This window comes from Sarcophilus harrisii, chromosome 1 (genome assembly GCF_902635505.1).
Source record: "Sarcophilus harrisii chromosome 1, mSarHar1.11, whole genome shotgun sequence".
Lineage (NCBI taxonomy): Eukaryota > Metazoa > Chordata > Mammalia > Dasyuromorphia > Dasyuridae > Sarcophilus > Sarcophilus harrisii.
In genome coordinates, this window is record NC_045426.1 from 351,138,905 (window position 1) to 351,158,907 (window position 20,003).

Consider the following 20,003-nt stretch of genomic DNA (forward strand, 5'->3'; position numbering starts at 1 on the left):
CTGTGGCAATGCTTTTAGTGATAACTCCAAAATTATCTAGACTGGATCTTGAGTTACTGAATCTTGAGTTGAGTTCATCAACTGACTGCACTTGAATTAAGTGAAACCTTTTCTGCTTGATATAAATTCAGAAAATGGAATCTCTGCAGACACACTTTTTTTTTTTTTTTGAGAATTCAGAATCCTGCATTCCACAATGAAAACACTGCATAAGATTTTGCTAAAATAAAGTTTAAGAGTTTAAAATTGCATTACGACTGCATCAAGGCAATGATTGTATTTTTTGAGGTACAGCATTATGAATAATGATTTTTCTTTGACTACAGCATTAGTTGACTGTTTCTTAATAATACTTCTACATGGATGAATTTACTATGTCATTTTCCAACTAAGTAATTAAATATAAAGGAATTTCTGAATTATTTACACTGTATAGTTTCTGAAGTAGATTGCAATATAATTCTAAAACCTCTCAAAAAGTATTTTTTCATTGAATTCTGAAATACAAAATGAAACACACATCTCCTGTTAGTTTTCTTATTTCATTCATTTTTATATAATATTTAAGAGTATTTAATACTGAATTAAAACATATTTTAAAGTGTCAATTGATATTAATTCAACAAACTATTTGTGAAATACAAATTCAAGGGACAATTCTGGATCATGGGGTTGATATTAAATAATCTACTCAAATTTTTCCTAGCTAGCAATATCTGAGATACCAAGACATATTTCAGTAGGAAATTATAGTTATTGAATTAATAAATTATTTTCATGCTAGTAATATGTTTATTGCATTTTTTCAAGCTACATAAATTTGCTGAATCACTTTGCATATAATACTTCTAATGTTATAGATATATTTTTCTTTATTAAAATTATCAAAAATTAGACATAAGTAAGCCATAAAATATACTTTGAATAACAAGTAATAAAAACCCCCTTCATTTTAGCTCCCCACCCCAAAATTTACAATTATAGACAAAGGCTGAAAAATACAAACAAAATAAGAATGTGGTAAACTAATGCCAGGTTATTTACAAAATAACAATCACAATATGATGAACTTTCATAAGAAGATTAAGGCTAGGTAGAAACTGAGGCAAAGAATGGCTTCTTTCCCCCAATTAAAAAAAAAAAAACACCAAAAAAATCTAAATAATCTCAACTATAATTTCCTGGATGATTTTATAATATTAAAAACAAAAGTGTACATGCTATAATATAAAACAAAATTAAAGTTCTTTTCATCTTCTTATGAAATACAGATCATAGATAAAATGTGTCTCTGAATAAAAGCAGGAAGGCCTAAAAATAATATCTACAGGGCATATGCTTCAAGTGTAAAACTTTTATTTCCATTATTCCTACTTTGGAATGGTCATAATTTAAGGCATTTTTATTCCCTATATACATTATATTCTTGTATTTACATAGTATAAACCAACTTAAAAACCTGAAAGTGAAGGAAAAGGATGTTTGCAATTAACTATACAATATTTACATAACAAAGAAGACAATCCTGAGTTTGTTAGGAGACTTAATTTCCCCTCATAGCACCTTTTTTTTTTTTTTTTTTTAAAATCCCAAATACTTAGTGCATGCCCAGATAATACTGTATATCAGGAATCAAGGTATAATGCTATTTTCATGAACTAACATTGTTATTTTTCAGAAAATGTGAGCCGGTCAGAAAAAGTGAATGGCAGTTCATCAGTTGTTTCTACAGGTTCATTACTTCTAATGAATGGAGATGAATAATTTTGGACACCATGACTTGTAATAAGTGTATCTGGAGTCTGGTTGCAATGACAACTACCAGAGTTATCAGGTCCTGAATTGTAGACAATATGGAATGAGTCTGGAGAAGAATGATAATGTTCAGCTGCCAATGAGGTGGAGGTAGGGTTCTGGCAATGACTATTTGGCATGAAACAAGCTTGAAAGCAACTCTTTCTTCGTAATCCTCGATGGATGTCTAATTTAGCAATGAGAGGTTTGCCAACATTCACTTCTTGTCTTTCTTCTATAGTATCTTCCATTCCTGGATATTCATAGGATAAACACACTGTGAAGATTAGGTGTTCCTAAAAATGAAAAGAAAAAATGTTTTGAAGAATGAAAATTTATCATCCTTAAACATTTTCTCATCAATATTACATATACTGCCAGACACAGTTACCATGTTGATTTTGCTGAAATTTTTTTCTCGTTCTTTTTTATTTTTTCCAATTACAAAAGATGGCTCTCTGGATAAGATAGGGAAAGGACATTTTTTTTGAAATGAGGTGATGTGGAAACAAAAGGTATCAGTAAAATTAATTTTAAAATTTTCATCTCCTTTCCTAAGTCTCATAACTCTTCCTATTTAAACCTACACTCTAACTCTTCTTGGCTATTTCCTGAATCCTTTTCATCTCCCCTAAATTGGCAGAGGCTGCTTTTGCTTTCACTGTCAGTGTCTGTTGTCCATTCCCTGGAGATAAAATATAATCTCAAGTTCTTAGGACTGATAGAATTACATAGTCCTCAGATTAATCTTCCTAACAATTGTTGTAAAGAATTCTGTGTATTGTAGCTTAGAAAACTTGCCCTCCATAGCTATTAGATAAGTCCAAAGCAATAATAACGACAAAATCATCCTTAAATATGTGAATATACGATGTTCAGTGGCTATGTGATTTGAAAATATTACAAGTTAGAACTTGCTTCTTACTTCAATACTTTAAAGACCTTGACTTCATTAGTATGAACTCTCCCTCAATGGATGAAAATATCAACTTCTCAGTGATTCAATAGATGGTCTTTATAAGATAGTCTCCAAAAATAATCAAGCCCGTGCAGTCCAACTTTCTAATGCTGAAGCCTCTCCCAAACTGAGCGAGGTTGGTTCTCACAGCACAGATGAAGAATACCTGCCTGGACTTAAAGGCTCTTCAGGTTGGCAGAATTTGGTCAAATTTCTGCCCTCCCCCTTAGCCTCTAAGAACCCAAGATCAGTTGCTCTATACTATGATAAAACATCAGAATGGAACTTTAGTAGGGGGAAATAAAACTACTGAAGTAGAGAGGGGAAGAAAACTAACTAGAACAAGTTATAGGCTGAATCTATATGAACAAATACATGTATTTATATCAAATACTCTTAAGTAAAACACAAACTAATCAGAAATCTACTTGTACCCAATAAATTCGGTCATCAAGAAAATTTCTCCCTAAAAGGCAGGTAGGAGTGAAAAATAAGATCAAAATAGTATTGGGAATTCTAAAACTGAATCTGCTAATACCTCTCTGTTAAACTTTTGGAAATCACTTCATTATTCTTTATTTTGAAGTTATTAAAAAAGGAAATGATAAAAGAATGCTAAAAAAATTTAAAAGCAGAATTTATTCACAAAATAAGGGATGTATTATAATAGTCTTTCTAAACAGCCCTAAATTTTGAGGCCAACAGCACAAAGGACAGTAACCACCACACCATATAGGGCAGTAATATTTTCCCCAGTATCCCATTATCAATCTGACAAGTCTAATAGTTACTGAAATATCTGCAGACAAAGAAAAGTTCACATTTCCAAATACAAGCGTAGTTGTTACCTTTAACTTCTGCAGTGAACTGAGTCGAGTGTAAAGACAATGCTTGGGAAGATCCTTGGACACTAAATAGCTACCGGTCTCTTCAGGGGTTCCTTTATTTGCATCTTTTGGATCAACATCTAGATCCTGTGAAAATTGGAGACATCCAACAAAGAAATCAATAATAATCACTAAGCAATTATATCATGTAGAAAATCTTAAGAGAATCCCGGCTTTAGGGACACTTCTAGCTTAGCGGGAAATCAACATGGTGGATCAGGCATTGGGCTTGGTCTCAGCAGATAAGTGCCCCTGGGGAAGCAATTTAATCTCTGTGCCTTGTGTTCCTTAATGAAAAAGGAAGTTTGGATTTCATGAATTTAAGGTCCGTTCCACCTCTAAATCTCTGACCCTGTTGACAGGACACATTAGAAAAGTATATGGAAAACAAAATTTGAAACCAAAACTATTTGATTAAATTAATTTTTTAAACAAAGATTCAATTGGCAACTTCAGTAATAAAAATAGGGTAAAAGACGTCATTAACTTATTTTCATGAACAACATTATAAGCATTTTAAATAGACTACATTTTGGTCTAAGCACATGATTCTTTACTTTGAACTAAAAAGATCTTGCATAAAGCTTTCCACAGAAGGCACCTAATGCACATTAAAATGAAAATGCAACCAATAAACAATGATGTAAAGATTATATTCCTACATGCCCATTCCATGTGCATGGAGCTTTTACTTACCTTTAATTACAACAGCCTTAATCCACAGTAAGTACATTTTTTCTTCAAGGATATTCTAGTGTCCTGAAAAAATCAACTTACCATGGAAAGGTATGTAGTTTCCTTTTTAAAAGATTATCATGGCAGGCTGAGCTAATATAATAAAAATAACAATTCTGCCCAAATTGGTCTACTTGTTCAGTGCCATAACAATCAAATTGCCAAAAATTATTTTATAGTACTAGAAAAAAATAATAACGAAATTCATCTGGAAGAACAAAAGGTCAAGTATATCAAGGGAAATAATGAGAAAAATGCAAAAAATGGTGGCTTAGTAGTACCAAACTTAAAATTTTATTATAAAGTAGCAGTCAGGAAAAACATTTGGTACTAAGAAATAGAGTGGTGGATCAGTGGAATAGATTAGATACACATGACACACAATCAAGGCTTATAGTAATCTAGGATTTGATAACCCCCCCAAACTCCAGCTTCTGCAATAAGAACTCACTATTTGACAAAAATTGCTGCGAAAACTGAAAAATGGTAAAAACAAATTAGGAGAACAAGGGATAATTTACCTATCAGATCTTTGGAGAAGGGAGGAATTTATGACCAAAGAAGAACTAGAGAAAATTATGAAAGGCAAAATGGACAACTTGGATTACATTAAATTAAAAAGTCTTTCCACAGACAAAACCAATAGAAACAGGATTAAAAGGGAAGTACAAAACTAGGAAAAAATCTTTACAGCCAGTGTTTCTAATAAAGGTCTCATTTTTAAAATATATAAAGAACTGTGTCAAATTTATAATAACACAAGTCATTCCCCAACTGATAAATGGTCAAAGGATATGAACAATTTTCAGATGATGAAATTAAAGTCATCTATAGTTATGTGAAAAATGTTCTAAATAACTATTGATTAGAGAAATGCAAATTAAAAATAACTCTGAGGTACCATTTCATATCACTCAGATTGGTTAAGATGACAGAAAAAGATAATGATAAATGTTGGAGAGGATGTAGGAAAATTGGGACACTAATGAATTGCTGGTAAAGTTGTGAAATGATCCAATCTTTTTGGAGAGCAATTTGGAACTATGTCCAAAGAGCTATAAAACTGTGCATAACCTTTGACACAGCAGTGCCATTATTGGGTCTGTATCCCAAGGAAATCATAAAGAAGGAAAAAGGACCTACATATGCAAAAATGTTTGTAGTCGCTTTTTTTTTTATTATAATTTTTTTTTGGTAGTAGCAAAGAACTGGAAAATGAGTAGATGCCTATCAATTGGGGAATGGCCGAAGAAGTTGTGGTATATGAACAAGGTGATTTTAGAAAAACCGGGAAAGATTAACATGAACTGATGCTGAGTGAAACAAGCAGAACCAGGAATACATTGTACACAATAACAGCAAGAATGTGTGATGATCAGTTATGAAAGACTTGGTTCTTCTCAGTGGTTAGTGATCCAAAGCAACCCTAATGGACTTTGGACAGAAAATGCTACCTGCATGCACAAAAAAGAACTAAGGAGACAATGTAAATCAATACATGTTATGTTCACTTCTTTTTTCTTTTTTTAAAATTTCTCCCAGTTTTTTCCCTTTTGCTCTGATTTTTCTCTACTAATATGATTCATAAAACAATGTGTATTAAAAATAAATAAATTTATGAGAATGAAAATAAGATTATGATGTTCTTTAGTTAATGAAACAGATTTCTCAGCTGTTAAATACTTAGAATTGATATTAGTAGATGATTCCCATTGCAACAATAAATTATTCTAATGTATTTAGCCAAAAGGGCTCAGATAGATGAGTTAAAATGAGATTCTTCTGAGTTTAAAATATAAATCCATGGTAATTTCTATTTTTAAAGTACACTTTATTATTCACATTACCTCATTTTAGCACACAAAAATATTTTAAGGCTGCCTTTTCTGAAGTTAGGTAATTTCTTTTTTATACTCTAAAACACTGAATAATAAAAAAAACTAGACAGTGATCAGTTTCTTATATATTATGATAATTATCTCTAACATAAGACATATTTCTATCTCTAAACCACATATCTGTTATCAGACTGGAAGCATGTTATTTTTCAATGAATGAATATTGGAAAAATAAGAAAAATGAGTAACTTACAAATGGAAAATCTGTAACATAGGCTTCACACATCGTTATTTCAGGTGGTTTGTATACTATTCTTGTGTAGATAATCATGACATTGGAAAACTCAGCTGCAAAACCTAGCTGAATCTGAACACCAGATTTAAAATCCAGACACATACTTTCTGGAAGTTCTGAAAAAAATGTTGTATATATTTAAGTTATTATTTTAAAAGTTAAATTAAAAGAGACTTAATATAATTTCTAAACAATACAAAACACACATATTTCATTGATTACACTTTGAGCTCCTCAGTTAAATTAACCACTTCCCCAGTGGAAGGAACCATGTTCAATTGTCTTTCTGACTCTTATGGTGGCTAGCATGTAGGTGTTCAAGAATATTTGTTGATGTAATGCCCAATGATCCCCATTACATGTTTTGATACTTTTATTAATGATACAATTTTTTGTTAAATTATCCAATACCCATTTTTCATGTGGATGTAGCTACAATATTTATGTGACATTTTATATTCCAAATGTACCTGAACATTAATTTATTAACAGGAGATCTAAATCTTATTTAAGATTATTATATTTAGTGACAGCATGTTATGGGTGTTCAGCTAACTTCCAATTATCCATGATAGATTTGTATGTAGTACAGACACTTTGAAGCGTCCAAAATTGCTTTAGCTTCTTATACCAAATCTCAGAGTACTATCAACATAGAATGAATTAGAATATAGTATAGATGGAGAAGAATCTAAATAGTGTATTAGCTTGATAATTATTTCCTCAATATGAAGATCTGACCATATTAAACAACAATTACAATATACTCATTCTACTTATGTTAGTCTCTTTGTCCAAAGACATATTGAAATTAGATGCAAAACGGAGCCTGATTCAATTCTGTGTTCTTCATTTTAAGGTTAAAGTACTTTTGTAATAAATTTGGAAGAAATAATAACAATTGAAAAAAACTCTATATTGTCATCTTAATCAATTTCTAGAAAAATCGTAACAAAATAAAATTTACTGTACCATGTGCTTTGGCCCATTGTAAATTTCGCACCAATGATTCTGGAGAACATAATGTTTGTTGTATGGGATCAGTAAGTGCCCTCTTTTCAGATAAACTGCTTCGGATCTCCAAGGCCTGTTTGCCTTTGGTTAGGTGACATTTTCCCATATCTAAAAAGATGATACATTTATATATACATATGTATAATAAGCAAATATACTTATATATTGTGAACATACAGGATTCAGACAATGATCTTTTACTAATGATCATATCAATATGTCTATTTTTCTTGCTTTCAATTATCTTACTCTAATTTCTATAAATTATCTTTCTATACATTTCTATCTCTCTCAAGATTGATCATCTGGGAGTTGGGTGAGAATATTTACGTGATGAACAATATTATAAAATACAGTTTTTATTTTGCAAATAAATAATGTAGGCAACATTGAGATCTTAGTTCAAGGCAGAAGTAGGTTGATTTCTCAGGATTGTTTCCAAACCCAAAATTCAATATAATTTTTCAAAGGATCAATTAACAATGCCAAATAGTTAATCTTATACAGTTTCAAAATAAAATACTCATCACTAATCTAAATATACCATGATCTACTTTGAAGCATATTAATTCCAATGCATTATTCTATTTGCTAAATAAAAATAATAGTATTTATGGTCTCTTCCTTTTATGTTTTTTTTTAATGTTTATTTTATGTTATGTTTTATGTTCTTTTCTACATTCCTGACAAATTTAGTAAAATAACCTGAGCAGACTGAAACATGATTCTTAATCGAAAATATGAAAACAAACAAAATTAGTGGATTCAAGGTAATTTTAAAAGAACAGTGACAATGATAAAGAAAGTTGTCCAAATTTTTAAAAGCTGAGCAAGTCTTTAAAATTTTTTTGTAGTTCTTAGTAGAAATGAAGTATATATAAAACAGTTTTTAAAGGTCTCCTTTAAAAGAGATCTTTGTTGGTCTAAGAAAAAACGATGATCTGTTTGACCAAAGATAAAGTACACAATTATTCCTTTTGGGAACCAGGAACTCTTAAAAATTTTTTTATTGATATCTTTTGTTTTTAATACCACTTCTGAATATGTTCTCTCATCCTTTCCCCAGTGAGCCCTCCTTCTAAAAGAGAATTTTGTTGTAGAAATAAAGAGAGAGGAAGAAGCAGTTTAGCAAAAATAACTAACACGTCAACTGAGTTTGATAATATATGCAATGCCCCACGCCTGTATTCTTTTATCTCTGCAAAGAAGAGAAGAAATTTTCTTATCTCTTTTTTGGTTTAATCCATTTGCACAGTTGTAGCCTTTGTGTAAAGTTTTTTTCCTGTTTCTTTCTAATTTTACTCTGCATCATTACTAAGTATTCCCATACATCTTTGAAGACTATATAAATCATTCTTTAAAACACAGTAATATTCTGTTGCATTCTTTTTATCTTTTCTTTTAAAAAACTTCTCTTTACATAAAAAAAATCTGAATTGAATAAATACTAAATAAAACGAGCATTTCCATATATAGGACAGAGAGAATTGTACATAAAACTACAAATCTCTATTCTTTTAAAAGTTTACAATAAATTCAACATATAACTTTCATAGCTGTCCTGCTAATTTGTGATTCCTTCTGGATTTCCTTACATTCCTTCAGCTCATTTGGAGAGGGAAACCCTATTCCTAACTCCCTTCCACTAGTCACTCACTATTCCACTTCCACAATGAAAAAAGAAAACCAAAACTCTATATATGCATACCAGCCTTTTTCTCACAATATATCTACAAAAACTTTCCTTATCCCTAAAATGCAGAAATCATGTAGTTTAATCTCCTTATTTTACTCATATTCTTATATGGGATAACAGATTCAAACAGTTCTATACTGAATAAATGGCAGATAATTTCAGAAGGAAGCACTCACAGTGGTGGGGACTGGGAGAAATCTGCTGCAGAAGGTGTTATTTGAGCTGAATCTTGAAGGAACCCAGGAAAGCCAGGGAGGAGAAATGAAAAGGAAGAGAATTCCAGATATGAGAAGCTAGTGAAAAGGCAGTTAGATGGCACAGTGAATAGAGCACTGGGTTTGGAATCAGAAAGACTTATTTTCATGAGTTCAAATATAGCCTCAAACACTTAATAGCTGTGGGACTGCACGAGTCATTTAACTCTGTATGCCTCAATTTCCTCATCTGCAAATAAGCTGGAGAAGGAAAGGGTAAGTCCCTCTGGTATCTTTACCAAGAAAACCCCAGATGAGGTCATGAAGTGTTGAACATGACTGAAAAAAATTACTTAACAAAAGTAAAAAGGCATGAAGTTGGGAAATAAAGAAAACATATATTGGAATCATAGAATTTTAGAGTTTAGGTATACATTTCAAGAGAAATTACTTTACATAATAAACACTATCTCTAAACTCTAATAATCCCAAGTATGGGGAGAGGAGAATTATAAAAACAAGGACCTGGAAAAATAGCTTTCCCTTAGACTTTCACTTGTACCTTCTGCAACTTCATCCAGTAAGACAGTAATTTTCTTGTCTTCTAATAATCGATCTTTTAAGAACTTCATGAAGATTCCATTTGCTAATCCAGAATGTTGGATTTCAAAAGCTTCTGCTCCTTGGCATCTTCAAAACAGTAATAAAAACCAAATATTTATAACAAAGTAAAGAGGGTTTCCTAACTAATTGATAGACTTGGTCATCTAACTTCTATTTGGGAAAGTACTAGCAATATACCTTCTTGGTCCTGAAGTTACTATTCAGAGAAGTAGTACACAACTACTGGATAAATTTGTGACTAGAGGAAACTAAAAGGCAAATTTATTTATTATATCTGCAAATCTCTCTTTAATTTTTTAAAAAAGAGATCATTTCTAAAGGAATGCTTAACAGTTATAAATAGGAAGTCAAAGATAAAATGCATTAAGAATTATTTTTATAAAATAAGACATTTCTGAAACAAATATTAAGCTTTCTTACGTTGCATATCCAAAAACAATATTAGCAGTGACTCTCAAGGCATCCAAGATTGGAATAGTATCGTCATAGTCATTTCTAGAATAAAAGCAATAGACATGGAAATAAGATGGGGGAGGGAATGCCTTAAAACAGTTAAAATAATGTTAACAAAACTATTATATAATGACTGTATTTAATATATATTTATTGAGTTGAAAAAAGATACATAAATACGTTAGAATAATGGCTCTCAAATTATATTATCTAATGGTCACATTTCTTTCACTTCCCCTCCCCCAAAGAAGTAAGGCATAATTTACATGAAGGTAAGAAGAAAAACAGAGTTAATAACACTCTTCTTTCTTTAGATGAGAATAAAAGTATAACTGGGAGATGATAAATAGTTGTGACTCTCTATTGATTAAATAACAACAGGCAATTCTCTTGGGAAGAGGGAACAAGAGTAGAGAATGTGAGAATTTCCTACACTTAAGAATTCTCATCATCAAAGCACCACTTAGAGGCAATTTGTATTTCTCCTAAATCTCTATCAAAAGATAAACTACAATCTGAAATGAACTAAAAGAAAATTCATTAAGCCTAGTGGAAAGAACACTGATTTAGAGAATCAAGGTTTGAAGCCTTGCTCTGTAATTTACCTTTCTAAGCCTTAATTTCCTTACATGAAAAATGAAGGTGATGGGCCAGACTATCTCTCTTCAAGCTTTAAATTCTATAATTTATTGCCCTACTGCCACAATTTAAACAAAAAATGTAACAATAAAAATGGATTTAATTATCATCAGACTAGTTTAAAAGAACTAACCATATTAAAAATATCTATATTAGTTCTGTTAATGAAGAAATTGAACTGAACCAGAAAACTTTGAAAAGAATACAGAAGTGAGTGAAATTGGAATCAGGAAATTTAATTTATTATTCTATAAGGCACTGATATGAACTCCACCTCCAGTATCTAATCATTAGCAAGAACTATTTCCATTATATGGGAATAATTTTACAATTTGTGATATATAAATGCAGGTAAAATCTACTTCACTATGGTGACTGGTTTCATGAATTTAGGTTGCAGAGAACAATTATTTCCATAGCAACAATGTTATAAATGAAAGATACTTTCTTGGACAATCAAAATTTGGAAAGTAAAAGCTTAAAATTAGTTTTTACATGACTTGAGATTAAAATAAAGTTGGGGTAGATTGAACAGGAACATCTGGATAAACTAACATCTAAGATGTGGAGAGAACTGAAGTCATTAAAAATTTTGAGGTTGGCAGCCACTTGAATCACACACACACACACACACACACACACACACACACACAGTGAAATAGAGACAATAATCATCATTCTGATTTTTGTAGATTTAACCCCAGAAACTAACATTTTGTTAATCTGAGACTCACTATTTAACAAAGAATAAAAACTTTACCTTTTCCGACACATATCTAACAAGAACACATTGAGTCCAGTCTCTTTTTCTTGCATCAATTTAAGTATACTTTGCACACACAGGCAATTTGCAGACCTATATGGATTTGGAGCATTCACAGGAACCATAAAACTATTCCCATAGTTTTCATAGCCATGTCCTGCATAATATAATAAGCCTGAGAGAACAAATACCACAGAGAAATTTTAAAATCTGAACATTCATGTTTTAGAAAATGAAATTTGTTCATTTGATGTTGATACAAACAAAATTCAGAAAATAAAATGCATGAGAATGAATACTCATAAAGATATGAAAATAAATCATATAACAAAATGAATAATTTGTTTCATACCTAAAATCCAATTGCAAAAACAGCAAATGCTAACTAAAATGAGTTTAATTATTTTAAAACAGTTAAAGTTCAAGTACTGTATTTGAAAAACTATGGAAACTTATGTATGTAGAACTGTAAAGAGTAGTACAAAATAAAACATTATTATTGCTCTCTGACATCTTGCAATCTAGTCTGGGAGATAAGAACATACACACAGTAGGATATGATGAAATGTCATCAAGAGATAGATGGGTGCTTAGTAAACAACTGGCCCTCAAACAGTTGTTTTACAAACAAGAATAATGAACTTCCTCTAATGTACAGAATAGCACACAACTAAAGCAATTAGTCTCAAATAAGCTGTCAAAATTGTTGTCTAAACTAGTTTATTTTATTTTAAGCTGATTTTTAAAAAGTTTTTTACTTATATTTTATATTTCTGACATCATCATAGTTATCCAAAGTATTCCTCTTTTCTCCCTCTCCCAGAAATCCATCTTATATAACAATATTTTTAGAGAAAAGAGTCAATCCAATTAATGAATACATTGAAAGGATCTGAAAGCACACATGTGTTTTGTATAACAACTGTTAACTTCCCATCTCCATGGGGGTGGGGGTGGGGTGCAGATGGATCCTCTCATCTTTTTTTTCCTTTGAGTTCTACTCTGATTTCTTTAATTTTTGTTAGTTCACTTTTGACCTTTGGGTATGTGGTAGTTCTTTTTAATTTATATTGTTGTGGTTACTATGTATATTGTTTTCTTGGCTCTGTTTCCTTCACTCTGAATCAGTTCACAAAAAAAAAAAAATCTTTCTATGCTTCTCTGCATATGTAACAGATATAATTTCTTATATTAGATGTATTCCATTACATTCATGTACCAAAATTTTTTAGCCACTCCCCAATTGATAAGCATCTATTTTATTCCAATTCTTAGCTATTGCAAAACGTGTTGCTATAAATGTTTTAGAGTATACTAAGACTTTTCTCTCTACTTATTAATGGCTTCCTTGGAATTAAGCTCAGTAATAGTCTCTGGTTCAAAGGGTATGGGCCTCACAATGCTGCATCATTTCACAGTTCCACCAAGAGTCTATTAGTGTACCTATCTTTCTGCAATGCCTCCAATACTATCACCATTTAAAAATTATTTTTTTTGCCAATTTTCACCCTCTCACTCTGGTGTGGGTATGTCGAGTGACATCTTAGGAAGACAACTCTTGATTAGATCTCAGTGAGAGGGACTTCTTCAAATTTAATTATTTGGTTTTCAAGGAAAAGAAAAGGAAATGCCTCAGGATTGTTTTGATTTTCATTCCTGTTATTATTAATGATTTGGAGTGTTTATTCATATAATTGTGAATGCATTTTATTTCTTTTGAGAATTTTGTTCATATCTTTTGACCATATCATGGCTATACATACATATATGTGTGTATGTATAATACACTCACATATTATGGTAATGGTTATACAAATATATTTATGCAGACATACATATATGTGTGTATAGATGGATAGATAGTAATCAGATACCCTTATCACAGAAATTTGATATGAAATTTTGTCCCATCAATCACTTTTCTCATTCTAGATAAATTAATATTGTCTATGCAGAAGCTTTTCAATTTCAAGTCATCTATTTTATCTTTTATAATTGTATTTCTTATTTGTATAATTTATGATATGATTGCAGAATGAAAAAAATTGGGTACAAAAAGCAAAAGGATAGAGTACTAAAAGTCATGGGATTAATACTTTAATTAAAGCTTGCTTCTACTTTTTTTTAAAAACAATTTTAATTTACCCCCAAATATAATAGCATAAAGTGTGTTATTAATATAAATTAATTAGTTCTATTTTTAGAAGTATATAAAATATTCATTAGAAAATTTGTTTACATTTATTAGTTTCTACAAATGATTTTTTAGCATAATGTATTTCCAACTGTCTAAAAGACATTTTCATCTAAATTCATAATCTATGCTCCCAAATCTATTCTTTTTCCTGACTTCCATATGTCAATAGCATCATTTTACTACCAGTCACTGATGCTTATAGTCTAAAGATATTTTTTCTTCTTCTTCTACTTTAAAACAAATTATAATTTAACATGTATTGGTCATCCTGCCATCTGGGGGAGGGGATGTGGGGAAGGAGGGGAAAAATTGCAACAAAAGGTTTGGCAGTTGTCAATGCTGTAAAATTACCCATGCATATAACTTGTAAATAAAAAGCTATAATAAAAAAAACATTATAATATAAGAGCAAAAACCTTGTTTTATTTTAACTATGGAGATCTAGCACAGTTATATACACAGTTATATACAATAAATTAGAAGTTAAAAAGACTTGTTGAATATGAAACAAAAATCACTATTTTACAAAGATGAATAATAAGTTTCATTTACAAAGGAACTTTAGAGGTCCTCAAGTTTAGCCCATAAAAAAAAGGTCTACTATAATAAATGTGTGCTGACTTGCCACTTGACAGATGGTTACCCTACCTTTGTTGGAAGACTTCCACCAAGAGTCTATTAGTGTACCTATCTTTCTGCAATGCCTCCAATTGCCAAGGAAGGAAGATTTCCTTTGAGAGGAAATATACTCTATTACCATGATTTCATTTTCTGGAAGCCATTAGGAAGTTTTTCTTTAAGTAAGCAAGATGCAGAGGGTTGGGGTAGATAATTAGAAAATGACTCTTTGTTGGGACCCTTTGATAATTCATACCTCTCACTCTGGTGTGGGTATGCCAAGTGACATCTTAGGAAGACAACTCTTGATTAGATCTCAGTGAGAGGGACTTCTTCAAATTTAATTATTTGGTTTTCAAGGGAAAAAAATGAACGTTTATTAAGCAGCATAAAGTACTTAGCACAATACCTGGCAATGCTAAGTATTTTAGTAATATGATCTCATTTGATCCTCACAACAATACTGGAAGACAGGTGCTATCATTATTCTTCTTCTTCTCATTTTACAGTTAAAGAAATCGAGGCATACAGTATTACATGACTTGCTTTGCATAACATAGTAGCATAGTAAAGTATCTGAAGCCAAAGGTGCATTCAAGTCTTTCTTAATCCAGGCCAGTGTATTGTATCACTTACTTGCTTCCAGACTGATCACTTATGGTCTATCGAGAAATCCTTTGTGTGTTTTTTTTACATTTGTTTATTAGTTCCTTAAGAGTCTCTAGTATCTTTTGCATATTCTATGTGAAATAAGTGTCCTATATTCAGTAGCACATTACCTTGAAATCTTGTAAGGAGCTGGGGATTCTGTTGCCCATTGCTATGCTAATCCAAGCATGAATTATGCATAAAAATAAATTCTGTTATACTGTGAAGTTTGGGTGGCAAAAATACACTAAATGAGCTAAAGAGATCTTTTTGTTTAGTATTTAGATCTGGCCCTGGGCTATGTATGACATGCCAGAATTTGGTAGTCCTGGGCTACAGAATATAAATTTGTTAAGCCTAAATTTCCCTCTTTGTAACTTTTCCCATTTTGACCTCTGAGATTAAAAAGAACAAACCTATTCCCTCCCACATAACAGACAGTGTTTTTATCCCCCATCTCAGACTTTTCTTTACTATTTCTGTTTCCTTGCTCCAGGTGCTTTCTAGTTTATCAATGTCCTTCCTTAGATATGGTTCTCCAAATATTAGAAATGTGCTCTAACCTGTTGTTAGGGAACAGTTAGGAGGTTGTTCCTATATTTTAGGTCTTCATTAAGTGTAAGGTATAAACCTTAACTGGGTTTTCCTTATCTACTCTTCAGAGACTCATTCTTTTCCTATTACACTGAAACAGAGAACTGTTAAATTAGTTCACAGACATTTTAAAACTTTAGGACAGTTCTAAAATGTCTGTGAACTAATTTAACAGTTCTCTAATTTAACAATTTATAATTTCATTATAAAAATTATTGCCAATATACTAATGTATATTGGCAATAATTTTTATAATGAAATTATCAGTATATTTTATATAGTTATGGGTAAAAAAATAAATATGGTTCAAAGTAAGAGGAAGAAAGTTTTAATTAAGGCATATCAATCACAGTAATCTTACCTCTCTAAATTTTTTTATTCTTAACATATGGTCACAATCCAATAACTTTTTTTTTTGATAATTGATTTCATCAAGCTATGTAATCATTCTCTACTAATTGTGCTCTTAAATCAGCATTAAGTAAGTGAATAATTTATAAAATAGATTTTGATAGTTTGTTTTGGACTGATATGACACTGGATGAATTTGGGGAATTCGATTTCATTGCCAGGGTTCTTGTGCAACAACTGTTTGTGCTAGCAAACAGTTTATGCTTCTATTTTAGGGATGATGAGGTCAGCTAGATTTCAAGAAGTCAAAGATAAGAGATGTAAAACATGGTAATTGAAACAGAATAAAGTGCTGATATAATTTATTCATTAAATATAGACCTGGGTTCAAGACCTAGCTTGTAATATAAAAGTTGGATGACTCTGGGCAAATTATCTAATTTTTCAGTGCTCTACATGGTGATATGCATTGGCAGAGAAAGAAAATTTTCTATATCAATGAAGCCACAAGTCCAAGCCCACTTCCTATATATTCATTACCTTTAATAGGCTATTACATATGTAAAAAAAATTGGTACGTTTGTGAAAATCTGAAATGTATAAAAACATGAATTTTATAGAAACCTGAAACTTCAAATTATAGCCAATTTCTTCAAACTAGTTACCACTGGCTATAAAGTTTGTCCATTTATCCTTCAGAATGTCTTATGAAAAAGCATAGACATTCTTTCCCCTCTCACCTAAATCACCTGCAGTAGATGGTATCTTCATCATTCACCCAGATCAAACATCATAGATTTAGGTTTATAGAAGAAGAGCTGACAATTTGAGAAGTACAGAGCTAAGACCTGACTCAAAATCTGGCTTTAAACCCACTGTAATTATCTCCATGAATCCAATTTTTACCCCCAATAAGCCATTCTGTCTGATTAATATTCATAATTTGAATTTTATAAGCAACTGTGTATTTTCTTTATTTTACAATTGAGGAAATTGAAACTTGTGCCTCTGGTCAACATACTAGAATAGAAGAATAAAGATGGTCTTTTGAACTTACAGAGTGAAAAGCCCAAGACTATATTGTAGTGATCTTCTTTAAAATAATAATGGCTGTGAGAGATGGATTTAGACTTCATATCAGGTATTCATATCAACTACATCATACTCTCTGATGTGTTTTTAGCACAGTAATTTTTATAATTACATAGGACTCAAGAATATCCAGTCAATGAAGATACAAAATCTATAGAACTTTTTAAAAATTTTGTATAAAATTAAAAAGTATACAGTGGTACCTCAGTATGTGTTGTTAATTGGTTTCAGAAGGTACAATGAGTAGCAAAAAGGATAAGTACTAAAACAATTTTTTTCATAACAAGTACATCTACAGTCTACAGACCAACAATTCCCTCCCCATCCAATTCCCCAAAGGGGTAAATGGGGCTTCCAACTGTGGAGAAACCAGCCAGTTCAGCAAGGTCATTCCCTTCTTGACCTAACTCACTTCCTGAGGAACCACAACCTTTATATTCTCTCCCCATCCCACTTGGTCCAGCTTCTTTGGGGAGAGGGACCAGTATGTAGAGGCAGAAGCTATGGTTCTGTGCCCTCTGCCACAGGGGTCTCGGAGCTGCCAGGGGTCCTGGATCCTCCATCCCTGCTATCTCCACCTGGGCTCTTACCACTGCTTCTGCTAAGCATGCCATCTGCTCTGCACCCCTTCCAGTCTTACTGTTTTGGGAGCCAGTATATATGCTACAGTCACATTGTCCTGCAGGAATAGCCCCCAGACTTGCTGCCCAATAGAACCTCAGCCTCTTGGGCTCTAATCTGACAGTTCTGTGCACTGCCGCCTTTGCTGGGGAGGAGCTGTCCACTGCTTAGGGCAACAGCAGTAGCTGGGGACTGGGCAGTCTGCCTGGCCAACCTTCTATCCCTACTGTTCAACCAAGACAAAAACCAGGTGTGACTACTCCTGAGCAAGCATCATATGCTGGAATATTCTTTTTTGTCAAAATGCAATACTGAATTTGATCAGTTCTGAAGCAGTTCTGAAAAGATCAGAATGCTGAAGCAATATTGTATGTAGTTTGTACTAAAGTTGTAATGCAGTACAGATCAGAGTTATAGCTATCTAAAATAACTTTACAAATTTACTGGTTTTAGATTCTCTTAGCTTTGGCACATGCAATCACCTAACCACTCCATTTAGGTAGTAGGTCAAAAGACTCATCTCTCCAAATGATTTTGAGATTGGTGTGAAAGCTCACTCTAGGAAATTGGATATTAAAAGCACACTCATTCTTTGGAGTTCATTACAAGAAAATAATTTTGTTATAGCAAATCAAACTGCAATATACCACAATTAAAATGGACTTTAAAATACCGTTGGCAGAGACAGCAGAATTAGGCAAATGAATTGGCAAATGGCTACTAATGACATGATTATTATTTTTCTTTACAAAACATTTACTGAAAGTAGAAAACTTTCCATAGTGGACAAAATGTGCATTGAGCATCTTGAGTAAACTTACATATTACCCTGAATTTACTGCATATTCCATAAACACTGTTGACTGCCACAAATAGGATTTTTGATAGTGATAGGACTTAAGAAAAAGATGTTAAAAAGCTTTTCAAACTGATTACATGAGAAATAAATATATTAAAAACTCTATACATTATATATACTATGATGATTCATTTTTGAAAAAGCTCCCATTTGCCATTTTTTAAACAGGAACAATCTCATTTTTTTTTCTTGGTAAAACACTATGAAAAACAGTTCAATAGCCACAAAAATTCTGCATGTCTGATATAATAAAAATAGGTATGAAGATCCCTGTGAAAGAAAAGCTTTTGAGATTATTGGTCAATATCACACACATTTTAGTATTTAAAATACAATAAGGAAACAGATGGCTCCATTTCAAAAGATCTTAATTTTTACATTCTAAAATAAAAGACTCCATGGCAACTTTTCTATTAATCCTAGAACCTATCCAAGATTTTAAACATACTTTATGAAGGGAATCAAGTTTATATTAGTATGCCACCATTTTGTGCTTTCCAAGAGTATAATTTACTCCTTCATTTTAAATGAATGTCTTAATTATTTTTTTTTTTAGAAAATGTGGGAAATCAAATGTGGATTTCAATATTATATTTGCAATTTTATAAAATAAAATTGTATTTTTCCCATGGTCTCCACTATAGTTATATTCTCTTACAACTATTTTGATTTTAAAAAAAGTCTTTAGCAATGAGGTTTCTCTTAGAAAGATCAAGATTGTTCCTATAGTCATTTAAGTTCTAAATATCTTTCATGTATGAGCACAGGATGGCCACATCCAGTGCTGAACATTAGGCTCATTTCCTTAACACAGGACATCAAACCTAACTATTTCTCTCCATACTGACAACCAATGTGCAGCAAAGCAAAAACATCGTTACCTTGATTTTCAAGATCTCTTTTAAGAAGCCAATCATTTCCCTCATTGGCCTCTATTGGATTAGTGCAGTATAGTTGGCTATTTTCAATTCTGTTTACTAAGCTTAATTTGAAAGAAACACTTGAGTTGAAGATTCTGAAGTATATATATATATATATATATATATTTTTTTTTTTTTTGCTTCAAATAATCTTCACTTGTAAAGTAAGTGACATGAAAATGAAAATGCAGTGGTATGGAGAATTCAAAATGG

The 20,003-nt window shown here is 31.6% G+C and overlaps 1 protein-coding gene across 2 annotated transcripts in view; it reads right to left on the bottom strand.

Moving 5' to 3' along the window:
* Window positions 1-1,339: 1,339 nt before the first annotated feature.
* Window positions 1,340-20,003, bottom strand: part of MALT1 (MALT1 paracaspase) — an 87,111-nt gene continuing 68,447 nt past the window's right edge. For both annotated transcript variants that reach the window (XM_031945910.1, XM_031945909.1), the window contains 7 exons: window positions 11,888-12,065; window positions 10,456-10,530; window positions 9,974-10,101; window positions 7,480-7,629; window positions 6,466-6,623; window positions 3,601-3,726; window positions 1,340-2,090 (listed from right to left, as the gene is read on the bottom strand). In XM_031945910.1, coding sequence (XP_031801770.1) covers window positions 1,668-2,090; window positions 3,601-3,726; window positions 6,466-6,623; window positions 7,480-7,629; window positions 9,974-10,101; window positions 10,456-10,530; window positions 11,888-12,065 — 1,238 coding nt within the window. In that variant the 3' untranslated portion in view covers window positions 1,340-1,667. The remainder of the gene's footprint in view (window positions 2,091-3,600; window positions 3,727-6,465; window positions 6,624-7,479; window positions 7,630-9,973; window positions 10,102-10,455; window positions 10,531-11,887; window positions 12,066-20,003) is intronic.